Genomic DNA, 19,292 nt, shown 5'->3' with positions numbered 1-19,292 from the left:
ATGTAATTAAACTGTCTAGCCATAACAAATGTCAAAGTGCATTAGTGCTCTGTTGCTTCTTCTGTGGTTTCCAAGTGGAGTTTGGTGCAGAAATATATTGGGATGTTCAGTCTCCATACTCCATCCCTTCAGTATTCATGAGAAAGAAATGGGTAAATAAGAGCAGACAGATGGATAGAGAGAGTTGCTGTGGGTGGTTCTTGAACTGACGACTTGTATTTGTAGCTGTCTGTGCCATATGAGAGGAGCATTTAGGAGCTTTAAGCAAATACATGTGTGTATATAAATTATTTGTAATACATCTGAGATGCACTGAACTATGCAGTTGAGTGGGGTCTTTTGCTTACTTCATGATGTTAAGAAACATGTTCACAAGGGGTTGGCAAAGGGCTTGTTGTAAAAACCAACCACTGCCTCATTCTTCTCTTCCTCCTCCTCTGTTGTGCTCAATGCCCTATTTGTTCAGAAGAGAAACTGGACAGTTGCAAAATCTCCCTGGCGTTGTTCACAAGACAGCTCTATTTTAAGTGCTTCCAAAAAGGACCTTGGTTTCAACATAACAACACTATGAACAAAACAATTGCATTGTTTGTTTAACGTCTCCTTTTTCTCTTTTTATCCTTCATTAATGCTTATCGTTTTCAGAGCCAGAGTGGTAGAAATTGTGTTTCATGTGTTTGCCATGTGCTGGGAATCATCTGTTTTACTGCCTTTATGCATTTTACTGCTCATGCAGCAAAAGGTAGGTGAACACAGCAGAACTTCTGAACCGAAAAATAAATCAACCTCTCAACTAAGAAGCCAAATTACCTTCAAACACACATTTTAAGCTTCACAAACAGATGGGAATGTGAAATGTCTCAGGTCTTGACAAACACTGTTTTGAATAGCTTTCATTCTTACAGAGTGATATAAGATAATAGAGTGTGTACAACATAGTCTGAATGTGCATGCAAATGGCAATTGAGTAATATTTGTATATATTATATTCTAAATGTTTTCCTTAACTATTAAATAATTACAATGCAAAAATCACAGGAATATGAATTCCCAGAGCACATGTTTAAACCTCGAAATCCCCTTCGTAAATCTTATATCACGCCTGTGAACTTTTTGGATTGTAGCACGTGGTGGAAAGTTTTCATTTGTTTCTTGGATGTTGTAGGTCAGTTCTCAGCCAGTATGTGTAGAGAGAGAGTATAAGTATGCGTACATGGTCATAGGTGAGACAAGAAAATCACTTAATGACTAAGACTGTCCCTCAGACTTAGAACAGGACCTCAGTTTACACCAGCGAAGAATGTGAAGGGCAGAGGTGAACTCTGGGTGCGTGAGCAGCTGAATCTGTGGGTAGGTCAGTGAGGTGTCAGATAAACAAGGCTTTAGCAGCACTAGCTGACCATGTGTTCTGTTACTAGACTGAGAGGCTTTATATTTGAAGGTTTTGTTTTTTTAAAGGTGCTGAAATTTGAAATGGATTTGAAAATGAAAATGGATTGCTTTTCTTTTTTATTTTGAGTTTCCCAGAATGGTTAGCAGTTAGCAGATTATATGCTGATCTTCATATCTTTCTCTTACTTTGTTTAACAAAGCAGATGTGCCAGTTCAAGAAGTTTCTTGGTTCTCCATGGCCCTCTAAAGCCAATATCAGCACGAGAAGGAACATTTGTGACATCATTTGGGATTTGTGACTTCTTTACTGGTCTGGATGGTGGCCTAATGGGGTCCTGATATGGTCCATTTGTGTTTCCATTTGCTATGTTTTGCCAGTGTGAGAGGCTGTCTCCTCTCATCATTAACCCTTCAGAGTGAGAGCCTGATGAATGGTTTCACTTGGCCATCAGCATGGCTACCGCATAACAGTCTAAGAGCTGAAGGGTTCCCTCTATCTTTCCTTCTTACACACACTATCTCATATATATTTTGAAGAATTTCTGCTTTTCGTTACTCATTTTTACGGAATTCTAAACACCCCTCATAGCAGTCATTGACTTTTCATAGTGAGCATGTCTGGCCTAGCTTTTATGTCATCTACAATGTTAAACACAACTTGTGTGTGTAAGTGTGTGTTCATGTTGTCCCATGTTTATTCCCATCCCAACGGTAAATTAATCCAGAGTCTCACAAGGACATTTGAATGTTTGTGACTATGCATGTTCAAACAAGTGTGTGTACCAAGTTTGTCTGTGCTGCTTAGAAACCAGCTCCCTCTCATCTACCATCTATGGCAAAAGCACAGCAAAGTCTCTGCTTCCTTCAGACCAGACGACACAAAGGAAAAAAAAGAGCTTCATATCCATCCATGTGGGAGGTATTTAGTGACTAATGCCTCTGACTTGTTGCCTTGTCTGTTGGTAATAAATATTTAAAACTGACTGAAGATTAGCTTCCATCAAGTCTCCCAGTCTTAACCTTAAGGTGTAAAATGTCAATTTTGGCCTCTGAACAGTGCTTAGTTAATGTCATGGGAAATATATGGAATGTATGATAATTGAGGTTGTGGTAGGTAGATAGATAATTGAGGTATGTGTATCATAAAGAAACTGCAAAAAACCACAGGAAGTATGACGACATCCCATAAAATCAGGAAAAAAGCCCTAGAAACTGATACAAAAAATTGGTGTATGTGATTAATACTACCTCTCATTCAATGCTTAATATAGGTTTATTATGATTTTTTAGATTTATAAGTGCTTTCATACATGCTTTGATGGGACTGGCACTATAAAACTAGCATATTGGCATTGTGATATGATCAGCCCGTTCTATTTTTTCTTTGCAGAAGAGACACTAGGATTTGGATAGGCATTCATCAGAGATGTGGGTTGGTGCATTTCAGATTAGGAATGCATTGCTGATGGCCTCAGATGTACCCACCAGTGTAGTCTCAATATGTGCATTGTAAGACGAAAGAAAAGCCTGATCCCATATCACTAACAAAGACTATGAGAAACATTTTTTTTTCGGGCTGTACTACAGAGAACAGATAACGCCCCATATGTTCCCAGATGTAAACTAACACTATTACAATTCACGCTATATTGGACAGTGACTTCATCCAAGTGGTGACGGTTCCTTCTCTGTACAAGCTGGGTTCCCCCTTGTTTCCTCCCATTGTCCCAGTTCACTTAGCTTTCCTTGCTACTGTTCCACTTGGCTTGAATTTAGAGGATCCAGTCCAGGTTCTTTTGATAAATACTAAGACAATGGTGTTAGAGCCATAGAATTCATGCAGGACTGACTAAGCTAGTGTTTCCTGCTTAAAGCAGTGTTTCCTGCTTAAAGGATGTCAGACTTCCTAGAACAGAACATAATGCGATGCATGACTACATTATAGAGAATTTTACACATTCTCAACATTCTTTCCATCAGTACAACTGTACCATTAGATTTGACGTCTGAATTGAAGAGGTTTGCACACTGACACCCTTATGTGTGTTACAATAGTTTTGTGTCGCATAATTCGACAGACACCATCCACCTCCATTTCTCAGCATGGACTCTTACAGATTTTTCACTTTCCAAATTAGTAGCATTAGTAGCAACTGTTTTCAAGCAGTAAATTGTTTAACTCACTGTCCATTTATTTGACCTACTTTATTGGTCAGTATATAGCAAGTAGGGTCATAAAAATGCTACGTTTACCATGTGTTGGCTAATTAAGCCTGATTTTATGAGGTAAAACTATCCAGACTGTCCTCATATAACAGCTATAAGCTGAGGTTTACAGGCACAAATCATTTATTATAAAATATTCAACTCCATGGTTTTATATATATATATATATATATATATATATATATACATACACACACACACATATATATATATATATATATATATATATATATATATATATATATATATATATAATTGTAGTTATGTAGGTTATAAACAGTCAAAATGCTCATCATAGCAAGTCATGTGTTATCTGAAAGTATTTAGAGGATGTCATGTCATGAGTAGCAGTACAAGAATCTGGGTTGTCCAGAATACCTATTACAAGACCTATTACTTCAAAAATCTGAGTTTCAGACACCATGGTCAACTCATTCGGTGTTAGGCTTCATGAAAGTTAAGCCACTTTGTGCAAGCGCTGCATGTTAACATATAAAGAATTGTCATACAGTCTCTATGTAGTCTACATCCTACAGTATAAGCACTATTTCACTGTTATCTTTTGTACTCAAAATAATTGACAGTTAAATAAATGACTACAGCAAAGGTTCTGCATGATTTTCCCTTTTGGGGGAAATGTTTTGGGAAAAACAGACATTCATGTAAGACTGGATAAGAGCCTGAGTGACTAGCAGCTTCACAGTGTTGCATTTCTTCCTGTTATGGCAGTTAGCTTGGTGGCTAAAATCTTGCATGACTTTTATTTGTAATCTTTTATTATAGCAGTACAGAAAAATACATTAAGTGTCTTAGAACAGATTCAGTGTACCTTGGCACAGATTCTACAAGTCTCTGGAACTGAGCTGGAGGGATGATCACCATTCTTTCAAAGGTTATTCTTTCAGTTACTGTTATGATGATGTAGGTGTATATCATCAGCTCAAGCACACAGAAATGTTTCATTATTCTATGATGAAACAGAAATGTTTCATCATAGAATAATGTTGATCAGTCATAAGAACATTGTATTGATTTGAAGGTAGCCTTCCCATTAAGGAGATACGTGGAGCCAAACCATGCCAGCAAAATGCTCCAGAAAGCAAAACAGAACTTATATTCTTTTCAGATAAGAGTAGGACACTATAACCCAGCAATCCCTGGCATCTCATCAAGAAAGACAAAGTTCTATAGAAAAAAATTATAAATGTATAATTTAATTTAATTTAATTCGTTTATAAACTTTCTTCTTGTTTTGATTATTAAATATATGGGTATTATGGGAATCTATTTACACTTCACTACTCTGTATCAGATTTCTAGGAAACCCAGATAAGAATGGGCGATTGCCTTATAATCAGTCTGTTTAGAATTTCCTGAAATTTCATCACATTAGGCCAATTATGACCATTCTGGGAGACATTACTGAACAGTGATTTCACACATCAGTTTGATTCATAAGTTCTTTGTAGGGTCCAGCAAGCAGATGTGCTGGCTGCATGAGCCGGTTTCCCGTGAATGCTGCTTTATTACACTGAGTCTACACAAAAATATCTTGGTTGGATGATGTCACCAAGTTCCTTGTTGAGAAATCACACATCGATTAATGCTGTTAGTAGAAATGTCCATTTAAGATAATGATTTATGGCTCAGAATGAATGAGGTTTTAGAAAAAAATAAAAGTGTCTTAAAATAATGTGGCATATTTGATATGACAGCATTCAAAACAGTATGAAAATATTCATAATTCAATGAATAATTCAATTATGCACAAATGGATAATATTTGTTGTTGACTATAGCTGTTTGATTAGGCATAGATTCTTTGAGTTGGGATGTGATTTATCTAATAACCTTCTTTATGTTACTTGGAAGATACAGTGTCGGTAGAAGAAAAATAAGTAACTCAGTATTTTTGTTGGTTTGGTTCCGTACTCTAGCATATTGGATTGAGAAAGACAGCATGATTCAGATGTTTAACTAGAGAACGTAATCTTTAATCATGTTTGTTCATAGTTTGTGAAGTTTGTGTAGGAAAAAGCACACTTACGGATATAGCCAAACGTATAGAAGCATCAGCTAATGTTTGAGTTTAGATGGATGAATCCTCCAGTCATGCAGCTTATCTGGAATTCCTAAAGTTTTTTCTTAATGCAGTTGAATAGCCAAGTAATTATTTGTGAGAGATATGACACGAAACAGACAGCTTCTTATTTCATAACTGAAGTAATTTCATTCAAAAATGTTTCCTGTCTAATAAACTATTTCCCTTAAGTGTTAGGTTTTAGCAGATATCTGGTATCAATCTTTTCCCAGTTCATAGCACTGTGCTGTTGTATGACATCAGCATGACGTCTTATACAGGTACGTAGTCTGAGCTGAGTGCTGTACTGTCTGGTTTCTGGAGTGCTGAGAAACAGATGGAGAGATGCCAGAGTAGTGCTGGTTCTGGGCTTCCCAGTGCTCATTCCACACTCCTTATCACTGTATAGCCTTTAAATGTTCTGAGAAAAAGAACTGCTTTTCTTCTTGGAAGTATCCTGACTGCTTGGCATGTGTCCCATCTGTATGCACCCCTGCATCAATTGCACCTATTTCTCTTTTTGCCTTGCTTTTTAAAGGTCACAAGATCAAAAAAGAAAAAGAAAAACAAAACTTTAATCTTGTGAATGTCTGGGTACAGAGAACAATCACCCACAGATACGCTTACCTGCTATGTACTTTTCAAACTGTAAAAACACAGATCACACATGGAAGAAAACGCTAGAATATTGGGAAATGCCACACTTGAGACACAACAACGTAACTGCATTTCAAAAACATTACTAAAAGTCTTCACGCTATTTGACTGTTGATGTTCTGAGATTTTCTCACCTGAAAACCTGGCTTTGGATCAGTTGAAAAACAGAAAATGGTCTGATTCATTCCCTCCATTCTCCCCTCTCTTTTTGACACTTTCTTTTATTCACACTTCTTTTATTTTTTTCCTCTATAACTACTGTTGTTTATTCTGAGACAGGACAGAAAAAAAAACTCCAAAACGTCAGTTTATGGAGCTGTGGCTTCATGTTATTGCTCAAACTCACGACAGTCCCACAGCACAGTTTGTCCTTTTAGCACACAATGCACATATACCTAAACTCTCACATTTTTTCCCACATGTATAGAGGCCCCATAGGGACCATACTGAGATAATTATCTTATAATCAGTCTTGTATGTTTCTTGTCTTTTTTCTGTACATATCATGTTTGGGGTTTTAGGAATGCAAGACTGGCACATGAAGGAAAATAAGATGCATGTTTCAGTGCGTATGTGATCCAGATCTGAGATTAGCATGTTGGAGTGTGAGATTGGGAGAAGGCCATTATAACAGTACTGAAGTGATAAAAGTAAACATGTGTGGAGATAAGACTCTTCATGTATGTCAGGATTTTTGGGGATTGCAGGGCAACTTCGTTACCTCAGTCAACACTGAGCACCTAGGAACACCATAAATCTCACCAGGATGTGTGAAAAGTGAGAATTAGTGGTGAGAGTATTGGCATTGGTATATTATATAACTATGTCATGGAAGACTGTTTATTATCTCTATTAGAATATTTAAAGGTATCTGTCATTATACTAAGGTCAACTAAGCAAGGTCAAATCTGATGAACAGCCCTTGAAATGGCAGTCCTGTAACTCCATGCCTGGACAGGCATTGATGGTCAGAATGGACTGACCCAGAGGCAGTGATGAGATAATGTTGAGATACCAGCAGTTCTCATGGTCCTGCACAGCACCCACACACTGATCCAATTACTCAAAACACAAAAGGAGGAGGTGGGGTTGTGAGGGCAGGGGTGGTTTGAATCTCAGGCCTGTTCTATGGCTGCAAATATTTGGCCAAGTGCCTCACATGCAAGCAAAAGAATGACGGGCCTCAGAGGGAAAGGAAGATGTAGGAATGAAGCAAAATATGAGTGCATCTTCATTCCCAGGATATACTGCCAAGCACACTGGAGAGGATTGGGGGTGTGCAGGAAGTGATGAAGCAATGAACATTTGGCGTAGCTGGCTATGCAACATTGGACTGTAGAACTTATTTATTAGGGTGTTAACACCAGCACAACATAACATGTAATAGCAAGATTATCTGTAAAAAGATACAGTCCATGAGATTTATCACATTCTTATTCTTATGTTTTGCTCTCCTACTTTAATATTCAACTCCTTTTAGACTACTGGAGTGGTAGGGTATTAATTGAGTTGGTACCAGATGGGCTGGTTTGAGTATTTCAGAAACTGCTGACCTCCTGGGATTTTCACACACAACAGTCTCTAGAGATTACACAAAATAATACAAAAAACAAAAAACATTAAATGAGTGACTCTTCTGTGGGTGGACACGCCTTGTTGATAAGAGAGGTCAGAGGAATATGGGTAGACTGGTTCGAGCTGCCAGAAAGGATAACTCATATAATCACTCAGTACAAGTGTGGTGAGCAGAAAAGCATGTCAGCACGCACAAAACATCGGACCTTGAGATGGGTGGGATAGGACAGCAGAAGACCACATCAGGTTCCACTTGTGTCAGCTAAGAACAGGAATCTGAGCCTATCATGGGCACAGGCTCACCAAAACTGGACAGCTGAAGACTGGAAAAAGACCAGGTGATTTTTTTTTTCTTCTAATCTTCAACTGTCTCAGTTTCAGTTTCAGTGAGCCTGTGCCCATGATAGCCTCAGATTCTTGCTCTTGGCTGACAGGAGTGGAACCTGATGTGGTCTTCTGCTGTTGTAGCCCATCAAGGTTTGATGTGTTGTGCATTCTGAGATGCTCTTCTGCTCATCACGGTTGTAAAGAGTGCTTATTTGAGTTACTACAGACTTCCTGTATGCTCAGACCAGTCTGGTCATTCTTCTCTGATCTCTCTCATCAACAAGGTGTTTCAGCCTGCAGACCCTCCGCTCACAGGATGTTTTTGTTTTTCACACCATTCTGTGTAAACTCCAGAGACTATTGTGTGTGAAAATCCCAGGAGATCAGCAGTATCTGAAATACTTGAACCAGCACATCTGCATAACAACCATGCCATGGTTAAAGTCACAGAGATCACATTTTTCCCCATTCTGATGTTTGGTGAACATTAACTGAAGCTCTTGACCTGTATCTGCATGATTTTATGCATTGTGCTGCTGCCACATGATTCACTGACTGGATAACTGCATAAATGAGCAGGTGTACAGGTGTTCCTATTAAAGTGGATGGTGATTATATATATATACTGTACACTGTATGATGTATATGTAGTTTGTATTTCGAGTGAGAACCCTAAAATTGGGTGATGTACACTTGCTGCCACCTAGTGGTATATTTTAATAATATAATCTCTCATTTTTCCCCCAGGGGTGTTCAGGCTCATCATGTGGGAAGTGTGACTGCAGCGGTGTAAAAGGGTCAAAGGTATGTGCACCTCAGTTTTTCAGTTCTCACACTCCAGTCCAATGTTTCGTTTCTTTACAATCTTTGATGAAGTGTATTATTTTGTTTTCATGTTTATGAGACACACTCGGTGAATTGGTGAGTCTTGCTGAATTCATGAAGATTAAGGATGTGTATTGGTGATCTGAACATATAAGTGTATGAGTTTAAAGTTGTTCAGACAGTACTGTATGTGATATTTATTATGTACTGATTTACTGTTTTACTGGTTTACTGATTTATTGTTCTCAGTTACAATTTTTTGTTGTCCCTAGCATACACTAAAGACACAGTCACAGGACATCTACCACATGATAAATTATGTAATAATGATATTCACCTACCACATGATAAATTATGTGGTAATGATATTCATCTACCACATGATAAATTATGAAATGTAGAGGTTCTTTCAAGTAATTACAGATTCATACTCAGGGTGAATATATAATTTGATGTACTCCGGAATTTAATTAAAATCTTATTCCTATAAACAGTGGTGTTTTATATGTACAATGCAATATGCCTCTTTAATTATGCAGTCAGTACACTCTTTTAAGAAGCATTGTATCTTTGTATTCTTTTACTATTTAAATTTTTTAACATGTGTACAACACTTTGAGCTACTATATTTTTGAAATGTTTTATTAAAAAGTTTATTATTATACTGTAAAATATTTTCATACTTAATTAATACATTTACGTGGTTAATAATGTGCAATTTAGAGCATGTTTGTATAATAAATAGCATGTTGTCCTGTAAGCATCCAGTGTATAGGTGAAATGATCCACTAAGAAACAAAGAACAAAACTGGAATACATGGTCTATTAGACATGATCTAGTCTATTAGACATCAAGTTAAGTTTTAATGGAAAGCTCTGTTGCACCATCTAGTGGTGTCTTTCACACAAATCTAACTAAGCAGTACCTTACAAATTTGATTAAGCAAACAAAAGGAAAAAAGAGATCTTGTATAATGTAGAAAACATAACTTCTGAAATGTTGCATTTGTCCCATTTTAGTAAACCATCATTTGAATTACATTTAGGCATGATTATACACTCTAGTATGTCGCAAATTGATTGTCTTTTTTTTTTTTTGATCACTTTTTGGTACAGGGTGAGAGAGGTTTACCTGGTTTACAAGGCAATATGGGATTTCCTGGTATGCAAGGTCATGAGGGCCCGCAAGGGCCAACAGGACCAAAGGTATGTAATAACCAACGCCTAGATAATTCACACAAAACACATATGCAGGCTAATTCATGACAATATACGAAAGTGCATGTTTTAATTTTAGTTAGTGTCTGGTCTAGTAGATCATGTGTAATTCTGCTTCCTTCACTGAAATAATCAGAGACTTTTGATTTGAGAATGTATTCCAGTACTTAGCAAGAATTATCAGAAACAGTTACTGTAAGATGACTTATGTACTCTTATAGGGAGATCATGGTGAGCCAGGGGCTCATGGAATGAAAGGAATACGTGTAAGTAATATTTCTTTATTCATACATCAGTATTTTGTTTTTTAGATTAATAGGGATAATAAACAATGTAAATTTAACTAATTTTAATTGTGTACTCACTTAAAATTAGTTAAAATTACATGTATTCCACCCCATATGAAAAGAAAATATATGACAAGATATATACTGGAGTGTACAATACGTTCATATAAATATACATATCGTATTATTGCCACTTTTAACTACAGGAGAATTTATGGCTCATAGTCACAATTATTTATACATTTCAAATATATTAATGTTTTTATAGAACAGTACATTGACCATATACTGTATTTAAATATATAGAGTTATAGGCTATATACTGTCATGTATACTATATGCCTGAATATGATATTTTTTGCTTTATGTCTACATTTGAGGACAATTGCTACTGAAATGATACTTAAACTAAGTCATAGCTCAGCTCTCAAAATCAACAGCTCTCAGTACTTGTACTGTATACAGTATATATATGTATACTTTACATATAAGTATATACTCGTATATAAATACATGTGTTTTTACTAAACATTTTCAATATAAAATAAAGCAAGACTTAGTATAATCTACAGCACATGCAGTATATTTAACATACTACATTAGCACATACTGTAGCTATATTACAAAATATGTTAACAATAAAATACACTGGGGAAAATGTACATATATTGATATATTGTTAAACATACTGCATAGTATTTTGCAATATATCACAATATATTGTTCTTGATATCCTGATATGAGATTCTGAAATGAGCCATTGTGAGAAATGTGAAAAGTTTTCTGTTCTTTCATCAACATTCTTCTTTTATTTTGAATCATCATATTTTTATACGCTTATTTTAACAAAGATATATACTGCAAAAGCGTGTAATGCCAAATATTAATATCTTTGCTCTAGGGTCCTCCTGGTTTACCTGGTATTCCGGGAATTCCTGGGCACCCGGTAAGTTCTGCAGTTTTACTCTGCTCATGAACTGAGTATTTCTCTCAAACACCTGTATATTCAAGTGAGCTAACAGATACTAACTAAAAGCACCAATATGATTTTCAGTACAGGTACATTAGTATGTACAGTCATGGGAAAAAGAAAGTACAAGCTCCTTCAGTTCAATGTTTTTATATCAGAGCCTATATAAATACAATCATGTGGTCCTCACAAACTTCTATAAACAAATAAAGTGCACCCTTCCTAATTTCACAATCAAAGAGAGTAGTTAAGAGAAGAATTAGCAGCCAGCTGTTACTAATGAAATGCACAAGAAGTGTGACTACTTCTATAAAAGCAGAACTTTTGGCAGTTTGGTGTTCTGGAGCACTCGGGTGTGTGTCTGCATCATTCTAAGCAAAAAGGACATCAGCCATGACCTCCGAGAAGCAATTGTTGCTGCTCATCAATTTGGGAAGGGTTATAAGGCCATCTCCAAACAATTTTACATTCACCATTCTACAGTGAGAAGGATTGTTTACAAATGGAGAGCCTTCAAGACAGTTGCCAATCTTCCCAGGAGTGGGCGTACCATCAAATTCAGTTCAAGGTAAGAATGCTCAGAGATATAAATAAAACCCAAGAGCTACATCATGTGACCTACAGATCTCTGTAAGCACATTAAATGTTTATATTTATGACAGCACATTCAGAAAAAGACAGAGCAAGTATGGTTTTCATGGAAGGGTGGCTAGGAAGAAGCCCCTTTTCTCCACAAAGAATATGGGAGCATAAGTTTGGTTTGCAAAATTGCATCTGAACAAACCACAGAAGTTCTGGCACCATATCCTTTGGACTGATGAGACCAAGTTGGAGATGTTTGGTCATCACGCACAGCGCCATGTTTTTTGCAAAAACCAAACACAGCGTAACACCACAAACACCTCAAACCAACTGGCAAAGATGGTGGTGGAGCGGTGATGATTTGCAGCCACAGAGGTTGGGAAACTTGCAGTCATTGAGACAACGATGAAGCTGGGGTCATTCAAGAGGACAATGATCCCAAACACACCAGCAAATCGACATTTGAAATGTTGGAATGGCCATTTCAGAGTCCAGACCTCAAGATGCTACCATTAAGATGCTGTGGTAGGATCTTATAAGTGCTGTGCATAAACAAATGCCCTCAAACATCAATGAACTGAACCAATGATGTAAATAAGAGTGAGAGACTGATAAACTCCTACAGAAAACATTTACTTCAAGTTATTGTTGCTGAAGATGGTTCTACATTTTACTGAATTATAGGGTGTACTTCTTTTTTCCCACCTGGTTTCTGAATTTTGGTTTACTTTTTTGGAAATGGGACTACATTTTGAAATCTGTTGTGTTTTTGTGAGGTCTCCTGAGGTTATTTGTTTATTTATAGAAGTTGGTGAGGATCACATAATTGTTATTTATGCCCTGATAAATAAAAACATAGAATTGAAGGAGGGTGTACTTTCTTTTTCTCATGACTGTAAGTAACTGCTGACCAGATCTTAAATTCTGCATTCTGTACCATCAGTCACATGCATGCTCAGCACAGCAGATGGCAGCATAACAATTATTTTCACTGAATTTCAATGTGGACCCACCCTCATGTGATGCAAACACTTTCTATTTATATACTGCATATGTGAAATATATATATACACACACACACACACACACACATATATATATATATATATATATATATATATATATATATATATATATATGTATATAAGAAGTGTATAATATTCCTTTTATATATATATATATATATAAAAGGAATATTATATACTTCTTTTATTATATAAGTATATATTATCGTATATATTATCTTTTTAGATCTGTTTATTTCTTTTATGCCTGGAAAATAATGATTGCTGAAGTAGACTAATGTGGTATATAACTTGATCGTGTGTCACATTTCCACTTCAGGGCATCCCAGGTCAAGATGGCCCACAGGGACTGCCGGGCATCCCTGGCTGCAATGGAACAAAGGCAAACATTAAAATGTTTTTGTTACTAAAGGAGAATATGTGGTTTGCATCAAGAATATCTGTGTAAATCTGTGTATTTTACTATTTCAAATTTAAGTTTAAAGTTGAAGAAAGTGTTTTTATATTGCAGGGGGATCGAGGCAGAGATGGAATCCCAGGCATACCAGGATTGCCGGGACCACCAGTAAGGAAAAGACAGCTAATTTCACACAAATAGCAGCTTTTTAGACTGCTTGGCTATGCACTAGCCTCTGTGATTATCTGACTTAATTTCATTTAACATCACTGCATCTGATTATTCTATTGATTATATCTTCCTATATTTTCAGGGTTTTCCAGGTGATCCAGGAGTGAAGGTAGGAAAACAAGGCTTGATGTTGACTTAATTTAAGACATTTTTCATTGTATACTTTAAAACCTGAATTTGCTCTGAATGATAAATATAGTAAGCACAGGCCATTAACCTTATGCTTCTCTCTTTCAGGGTGACCCAGGCGGTGTTATTGGTGGGTTTATTCCTCAGAAAGGAGAGAGAGGCTTTTCAGGAGCACCAGGATCGCCAGTAAGTGTGGCCTTGATGCACTTTTATATGTTCTTATATGTTTTTTCCTAATCAATATCTGCTTGAGTGGTCAAGAAAACCAGGATAGTATTGACATTTCTTGCCTCTTTTGTAAGGGGCCACCAGGACATGCTGGACCACATGGACCAGTTGGCCCACCAGGACCAGAAGGGCCTCGAGTGAGTGACTGCATCTAACCAGACACAGTAAATGCTTCAAAAGACAGAAAGAAATATATAAGCACTAAATGTGGCCCAAGGAAGCTGAATTATATTTGCAGTAGCTGTTAAAATTCATATCAATTTTAAACCTCATCACATGACATCCCCTGTTTCTGACCTTTCCTTTCAGGGATATACTGGTGAACCCGGCCCTCCTGGCCCTCCTGTAGGTTTTACATTTATTACTCATTTATTAATAAATAGCGTGTTGATAAAAGTTAAGCTTATGGATAACTGTTTAATTTGTATTGCAGGGTGATAAGCTTACTTTTGTTGGTCCGAAAGGTGAAAAGGTGAGTAAGGAGAACCCAGGGCTGCACAGAAATACACACACACACACACACACACACACACACACACACACACACACACACATATATACACACACACCTGCTCTTCATGACGACAAAGTAGACACACCTCATACCACCTTGAATAACACTTCTCGTTAAGCTTGTGGTAGTTGATGGTCATAAACCGACATAAATATGGATTAAAATGATGGAAATATAATACAATTATAATATGAGAATAACCCTTCTGCTGGTTGCTTTTACATGTTTATTTCCATGGATTTTAATAACAAATTTTAATTTAAAAAAAAGTCAAGAAAATGAGGCAACCAGACACAGTCATACTTCGAAGAAAACTCCTTATTTAGCAATGGTAATGTAAACTTACAACAGCCTTGATATAGTCTTGATAAACAGAAACACACATACTGATCAGCCTCTAACTTTATATCCTAACACACTGATATCTCAAGGTGTATTTAAATCTCGTAACCATCAACAACTAAATTGAAAAATGCAAAATGGTTCAATAAACAGTTCACAAAATGCATATGTTCCAATGTAAGACTGCTAGTTAGTCAACCAAGCTAGCTAAAGTAAGTACCTGGTACAATATATTGTCTGCATCTACACACCACATTATATGCTCAACAAAATAAAAAAAAAATTGTTTTTGTTTTGACTGACATACAACAAGAAAAACTGGTCATAGTGGAGTTCTTTCTGCACTTGAATTTGATGTGAAAGGCTGAATTTGAGTAGTAAATGTTAAACTGCCTAGTAATCAACACTTCTTGATTTAGACTTACTTAACAACTTAAAACAAGCTCCAGCTAGAGTGAAACTGAGTTAATTTTAAAACTTGCTGTAAACTCCAGAAATTTAACGTCACTCAATTTGCTGCGTACCTTCCTTATCAGGGTGAAAAAGGCCTCACAGGTCCACCAGGGCCCCCTGGAATTCCCAGAGAAGTTGAAGGAAGCATCACGGTTTCTATCCCTGGAGAAAAAGTATGGCTTTGATATTTTTTAGACTCATTTTATTGATAATCCGGATTTTTATAACTCACCCACAGCCAGGTTCATTAACTAATAAATCAGACTGTATACTGCTTGTCAAGCATCAGTGAATTATTTAAATCTCTGAAACCCACTGCTACTAGAGGGAAGATGAAGCAGTTAACTTTATCTGTTTGTAGGGTGAAAAGGGGGCGCCCGGACAAAAGGGTGACATGGTGAGTGATTTTTAAATGCCCAGACATGATGTGAATGTCTTAAACGTGCAGTTTAAATTACTGCACATGTAGGAGATCTGGAATATGAAAAATTGCATTTTTTATGGTTCCCAAGATAAAACATATGTAGACATTGAATATTCAACTTCTATAAGAAATGACAGGTAAGACTGAATTTATCCTTTCATGTTATGGTAATGGTTAATCTTTCTGTGTTTGAGCAGTGTTCACCATATCAAGCAGGAATCAAAGGTGAACCAGGACCTCCAGGCCCACAAGTGAGTTTCCATGTTTAAGCTCTGTCTATCTTATGACATGCTTTTGGCACCAAATTCTTAATCATAATGGTCTTAAAGCTTTTAAACTAAAAAAAATGCTCAAATGCATATAAGGTAACCTAGTGTAGAAAAGATTGATCGTTTTTTTTTCCTATTAGGGAAAAATAGGAAAGGATGGAAACAATGGAGCTAAGGTATAATGCATATTTTCTATATGTCACCTGATTTTAATATTAGATAAACAGTTCCTAAACAAAAGAAGATATGTTAAATATTGAAATAAATAATATGTTAAATATTTTACAATATTGTTTCTTTCTAAAAGGGGGAAAAAGGTGAACTTGGTATGCCTGGATTTTCTGGCTTAAAGGTGACTGCATTTTCTCTTTTAATAATATGCCACTGCAACAGGTAAATTAATCTTGTTTTGTGCTTTTGCATTGAATTTGATATTAGTCTTTTTTTTAACAGGGGCAAAAAGGAGAGAAAGGACCTCCAGGATATGTAAGAATCCAGCCAAATCCTTTTCTATTCATACTATTTTTTTGCTCTGTACATATACAACATATATAGTTTACAGTAACAATTTTAATCAGCAAGTTTTTAGTTTATAAACTAGCTCAAAGTTTATTGAATTTCTTAATATATTTATGCCTAAATATATTTTTTAAAGGCTGATGGTGCGCCCGGCCCTCCTGGTCCTCCAGGCTTACCTGGAGCAATGGGAGAGAGAGGTAAGCCAGAATGATGAACAGATGCATATAATTATATTCCTTATTGCCGAACTACAATTCAAAAATAGCCAGTTTGGATTCAATGCCAGCATGCTTATTGACCATTATTCATCAAACTTGTATGGTCAAATCTGATCATATTACAAGTGTATGCAAATTCCACTTCCAATTTCTTTAGTCAGTCATGTCATTTATAATTTTAATTCAGAATGCACAAATATGGATCTAAGCCATTAATTGAGTAATAGACAAATTTACTTACAAGAGGCACCATGAAGTTCAGACCTGGATGCAGAGTCTTCCTGGGCAGACAGTTAATACACATTACCACTAAAACACACCAGACACAATTTTGTTCATTTTGTCCAATCTGACCTATTCAAGTACTAAAATGAATAAAATCCTGGCTGTTAAGAGAGTTCACATAATGTTGCTATGTGCAGATGAAGTTGGAAAACTGTTCAGCTTCAACTGTACAGCATACTTCCATAACTGCCTATATAGACCAACATAATACCATTAATTTCAGTAAAATTGAGGAAGACAGACATACTGGACTATCTTTTCCACTGTTGAAAGTGTATTTAAAGTTGATTTAATTTTATCTAACATTTTTTGAGGCTTCAGTAGAGTAGGAGTAGAAAAGTAAGAGTAGTAAGAGTAGACTATATCTATCTATCTATCTATCTATGTATATATATATATATATATATATATATATATATATATATATATATATATATATGTATATATATATAAACTGCAAAAATAATATGGGGTTATTCTAGGTTAAGAACTGGTCTTTTTTTCACAGGCCTCCCTGGGTATACTGGAGAGCCTGGTCTTCCAGGTAAGTGCAGTACTTCATGTTAACCCCAACTGCATTTTAAAATCTCAGATAATATAATAAAAATTGCAATAAAATTTCTCTGAAAAAGTTTTGTCTGCAAGTTTCTTGAATTCCCTTGCCTGTATCATCAAGGTTTTCGGCTTCACACTGTGGTATCCTTTCCTTGTGTCCTTGTTGGTTATAGGCAAGAATATTGTGGGTCCTCCTGGACATCCAGGCTTTCCTGGAGAGATTGGACAGAAAGGAGACAAAGGTGCTGATGGAGAGTCTCTCAGAGGACCCAAGGGAACTGATGGACCTCCTGGTCAACCTGGACCCCCAGGGCCATTAAGTGAGTACAGACAGGTTTAGTATGCCTATGTGTAGGCTAGCAATCTCAGCGCAGAAACTTTTCATAAAAAAGAAAGATTTTATATTACAAAAATACAACACATTACAACTGCTAATTGTTATTATACTGTTAATTAAGGGCCAAGCACCACAGGTGCGTAGGCACATATTGTTTTCGTCAGCTTTCTTATTATTATTCTGCTTTTGAAGTCTATGGCAGCCCATAGAACCGTACATAGTAAAGTTATGAAATTTAGCATACAGAGAGGTGACAGTCTGAAATGTTACCATAGCAAATTTGGAGTCGCTATCTTAAACCCTTTAGTGCCATCAACAGCTCAAAGTTGCATAGATGTTTATGCAAATAACTTTTGAACTGTAAGGGCTAGAAACAAAATTCTTTCCCCCTCCGATAACATGGCTTGTGTTGAGTTGAATGCATTCTATGACTCATTTTCCGTCATGAAAAATTTTTCCTCCATTTTGAATTTTCTTAAAAACGTACTTTTTTGAACTCCTCCTAGACCATTTTCACAAACATAGAATCAGATCATCTTCAGATCATGCCAACAAAAAATTACGGAATTCAAGCTGATTAGTCAACTGGTTCTCGAATAATGCACAAATTCGAAGATGAGTACGCCGAAATGGACATGAGATGTATCTCCGTATTCAGACCAAACATAGTACAGTATATGTCATAGCCATCATGACTTGAGAGTACCTGCACAGTTTCAGATCAGCACCACCTAGTGCTCATGAGATATGAAAAAAGCATATTATTGCTTTCGGACCATTCGTCTGATTTTCCCTAAATTCAACTCAGATCATCTTCAGTCCATGCCAGCAATAAGTTATGGATTTCGTGTTGATGGACCAAACCAAACTGTCGGCCCGACTGACTTAAAATTTGTCATGCAGTGTCTATGTCCATGTCCATCATTGTCCATGAGGACAGTTGTGTATCTTAAAAACATGGCTGCCGTCTGCCAATCACATTTCAGCAGTTTTTAGACACAGTTACCAAAGACTGATCAAAACAAAACACCGTAGACATATTTGCCTTTTGGGCTGAGATTTTTGTGCAAAATTTGAAAAAAGAAATCTAGGTGGCGTTGTGACGTTTTACATGCGTGTTAATTGTTTTATATAATGCAGTTTTCAGAGAAACACAAGGATCTGAGGCTGTATCTGTGCAACTCTTTGATGTATTGTGATGAAAGTTTATATGTGCCATTGTCACCAT

General features: G+C 36.4%; 1 protein-coding gene across 2 annotated transcripts in view; it reads left to right on the top strand.

Moving 5' to 3' along the window:
* Positions 1-19,292, top strand: part of col4a1 (collagen, type IV, alpha 1) — a 45,669-nt gene that overhangs the window by 8,099 nt on the left and 18,278 nt on the right. For both annotated transcript variants that reach the window (XM_026910153.3, XM_053233961.1), the window contains exons 2-21: positions 9,004-9,060; positions 10,198-10,287; positions 10,521-10,565; positions 11,488-11,532; positions 13,483-13,545; positions 13,675-13,728; positions 13,874-13,900; positions 14,029-14,106; positions 14,223-14,285; positions 14,458-14,493; positions 14,582-14,620; positions 15,541-15,630; positions 15,819-15,854; positions 16,079-16,132; positions 16,291-16,326; positions 16,458-16,502; positions 16,604-16,636; positions 16,806-16,866; positions 17,681-17,716; positions 17,901-18,047. In XM_026910153.3, coding sequence (XP_026765954.2) covers positions 9,004-9,060; positions 10,198-10,287; positions 10,521-10,565; positions 11,488-11,532; positions 13,483-13,545; positions 13,675-13,728; positions 13,874-13,900; positions 14,029-14,106; positions 14,223-14,285; positions 14,458-14,493; positions 14,582-14,620; positions 15,541-15,630; positions 15,819-15,854; positions 16,079-16,132; positions 16,291-16,326; positions 16,458-16,502; positions 16,604-16,636; positions 16,806-16,866; positions 17,681-17,716; positions 17,901-18,047 — 1,135 coding nt within the window. The remainder of the gene's footprint in view (positions 1-9,003; positions 9,061-10,197; positions 10,288-10,520; positions 10,566-11,487; positions 11,533-13,482; positions 13,546-13,674; positions 13,729-13,873; positions 13,901-14,028; positions 14,107-14,222; positions 14,286-14,457; positions 14,494-14,581; positions 14,621-15,540; positions 15,631-15,818; positions 15,855-16,078; positions 16,133-16,290; positions 16,327-16,457; positions 16,503-16,603; positions 16,637-16,805; positions 16,867-17,680; positions 17,717-17,900; positions 18,048-19,292) is intronic.

Source organism: Pangasianodon hypophthalmus, chromosome 5 (genome assembly GCF_027358585.1).
Source record: "Pangasianodon hypophthalmus isolate fPanHyp1 chromosome 5, fPanHyp1.pri, whole genome shotgun sequence".
Lineage (NCBI taxonomy): Eukaryota > Metazoa > Chordata > Actinopteri > Siluriformes > Pangasiidae > Pangasianodon > Pangasianodon hypophthalmus.
This window is presented reverse-complemented; position numbering and strand designations above follow the sequence as displayed.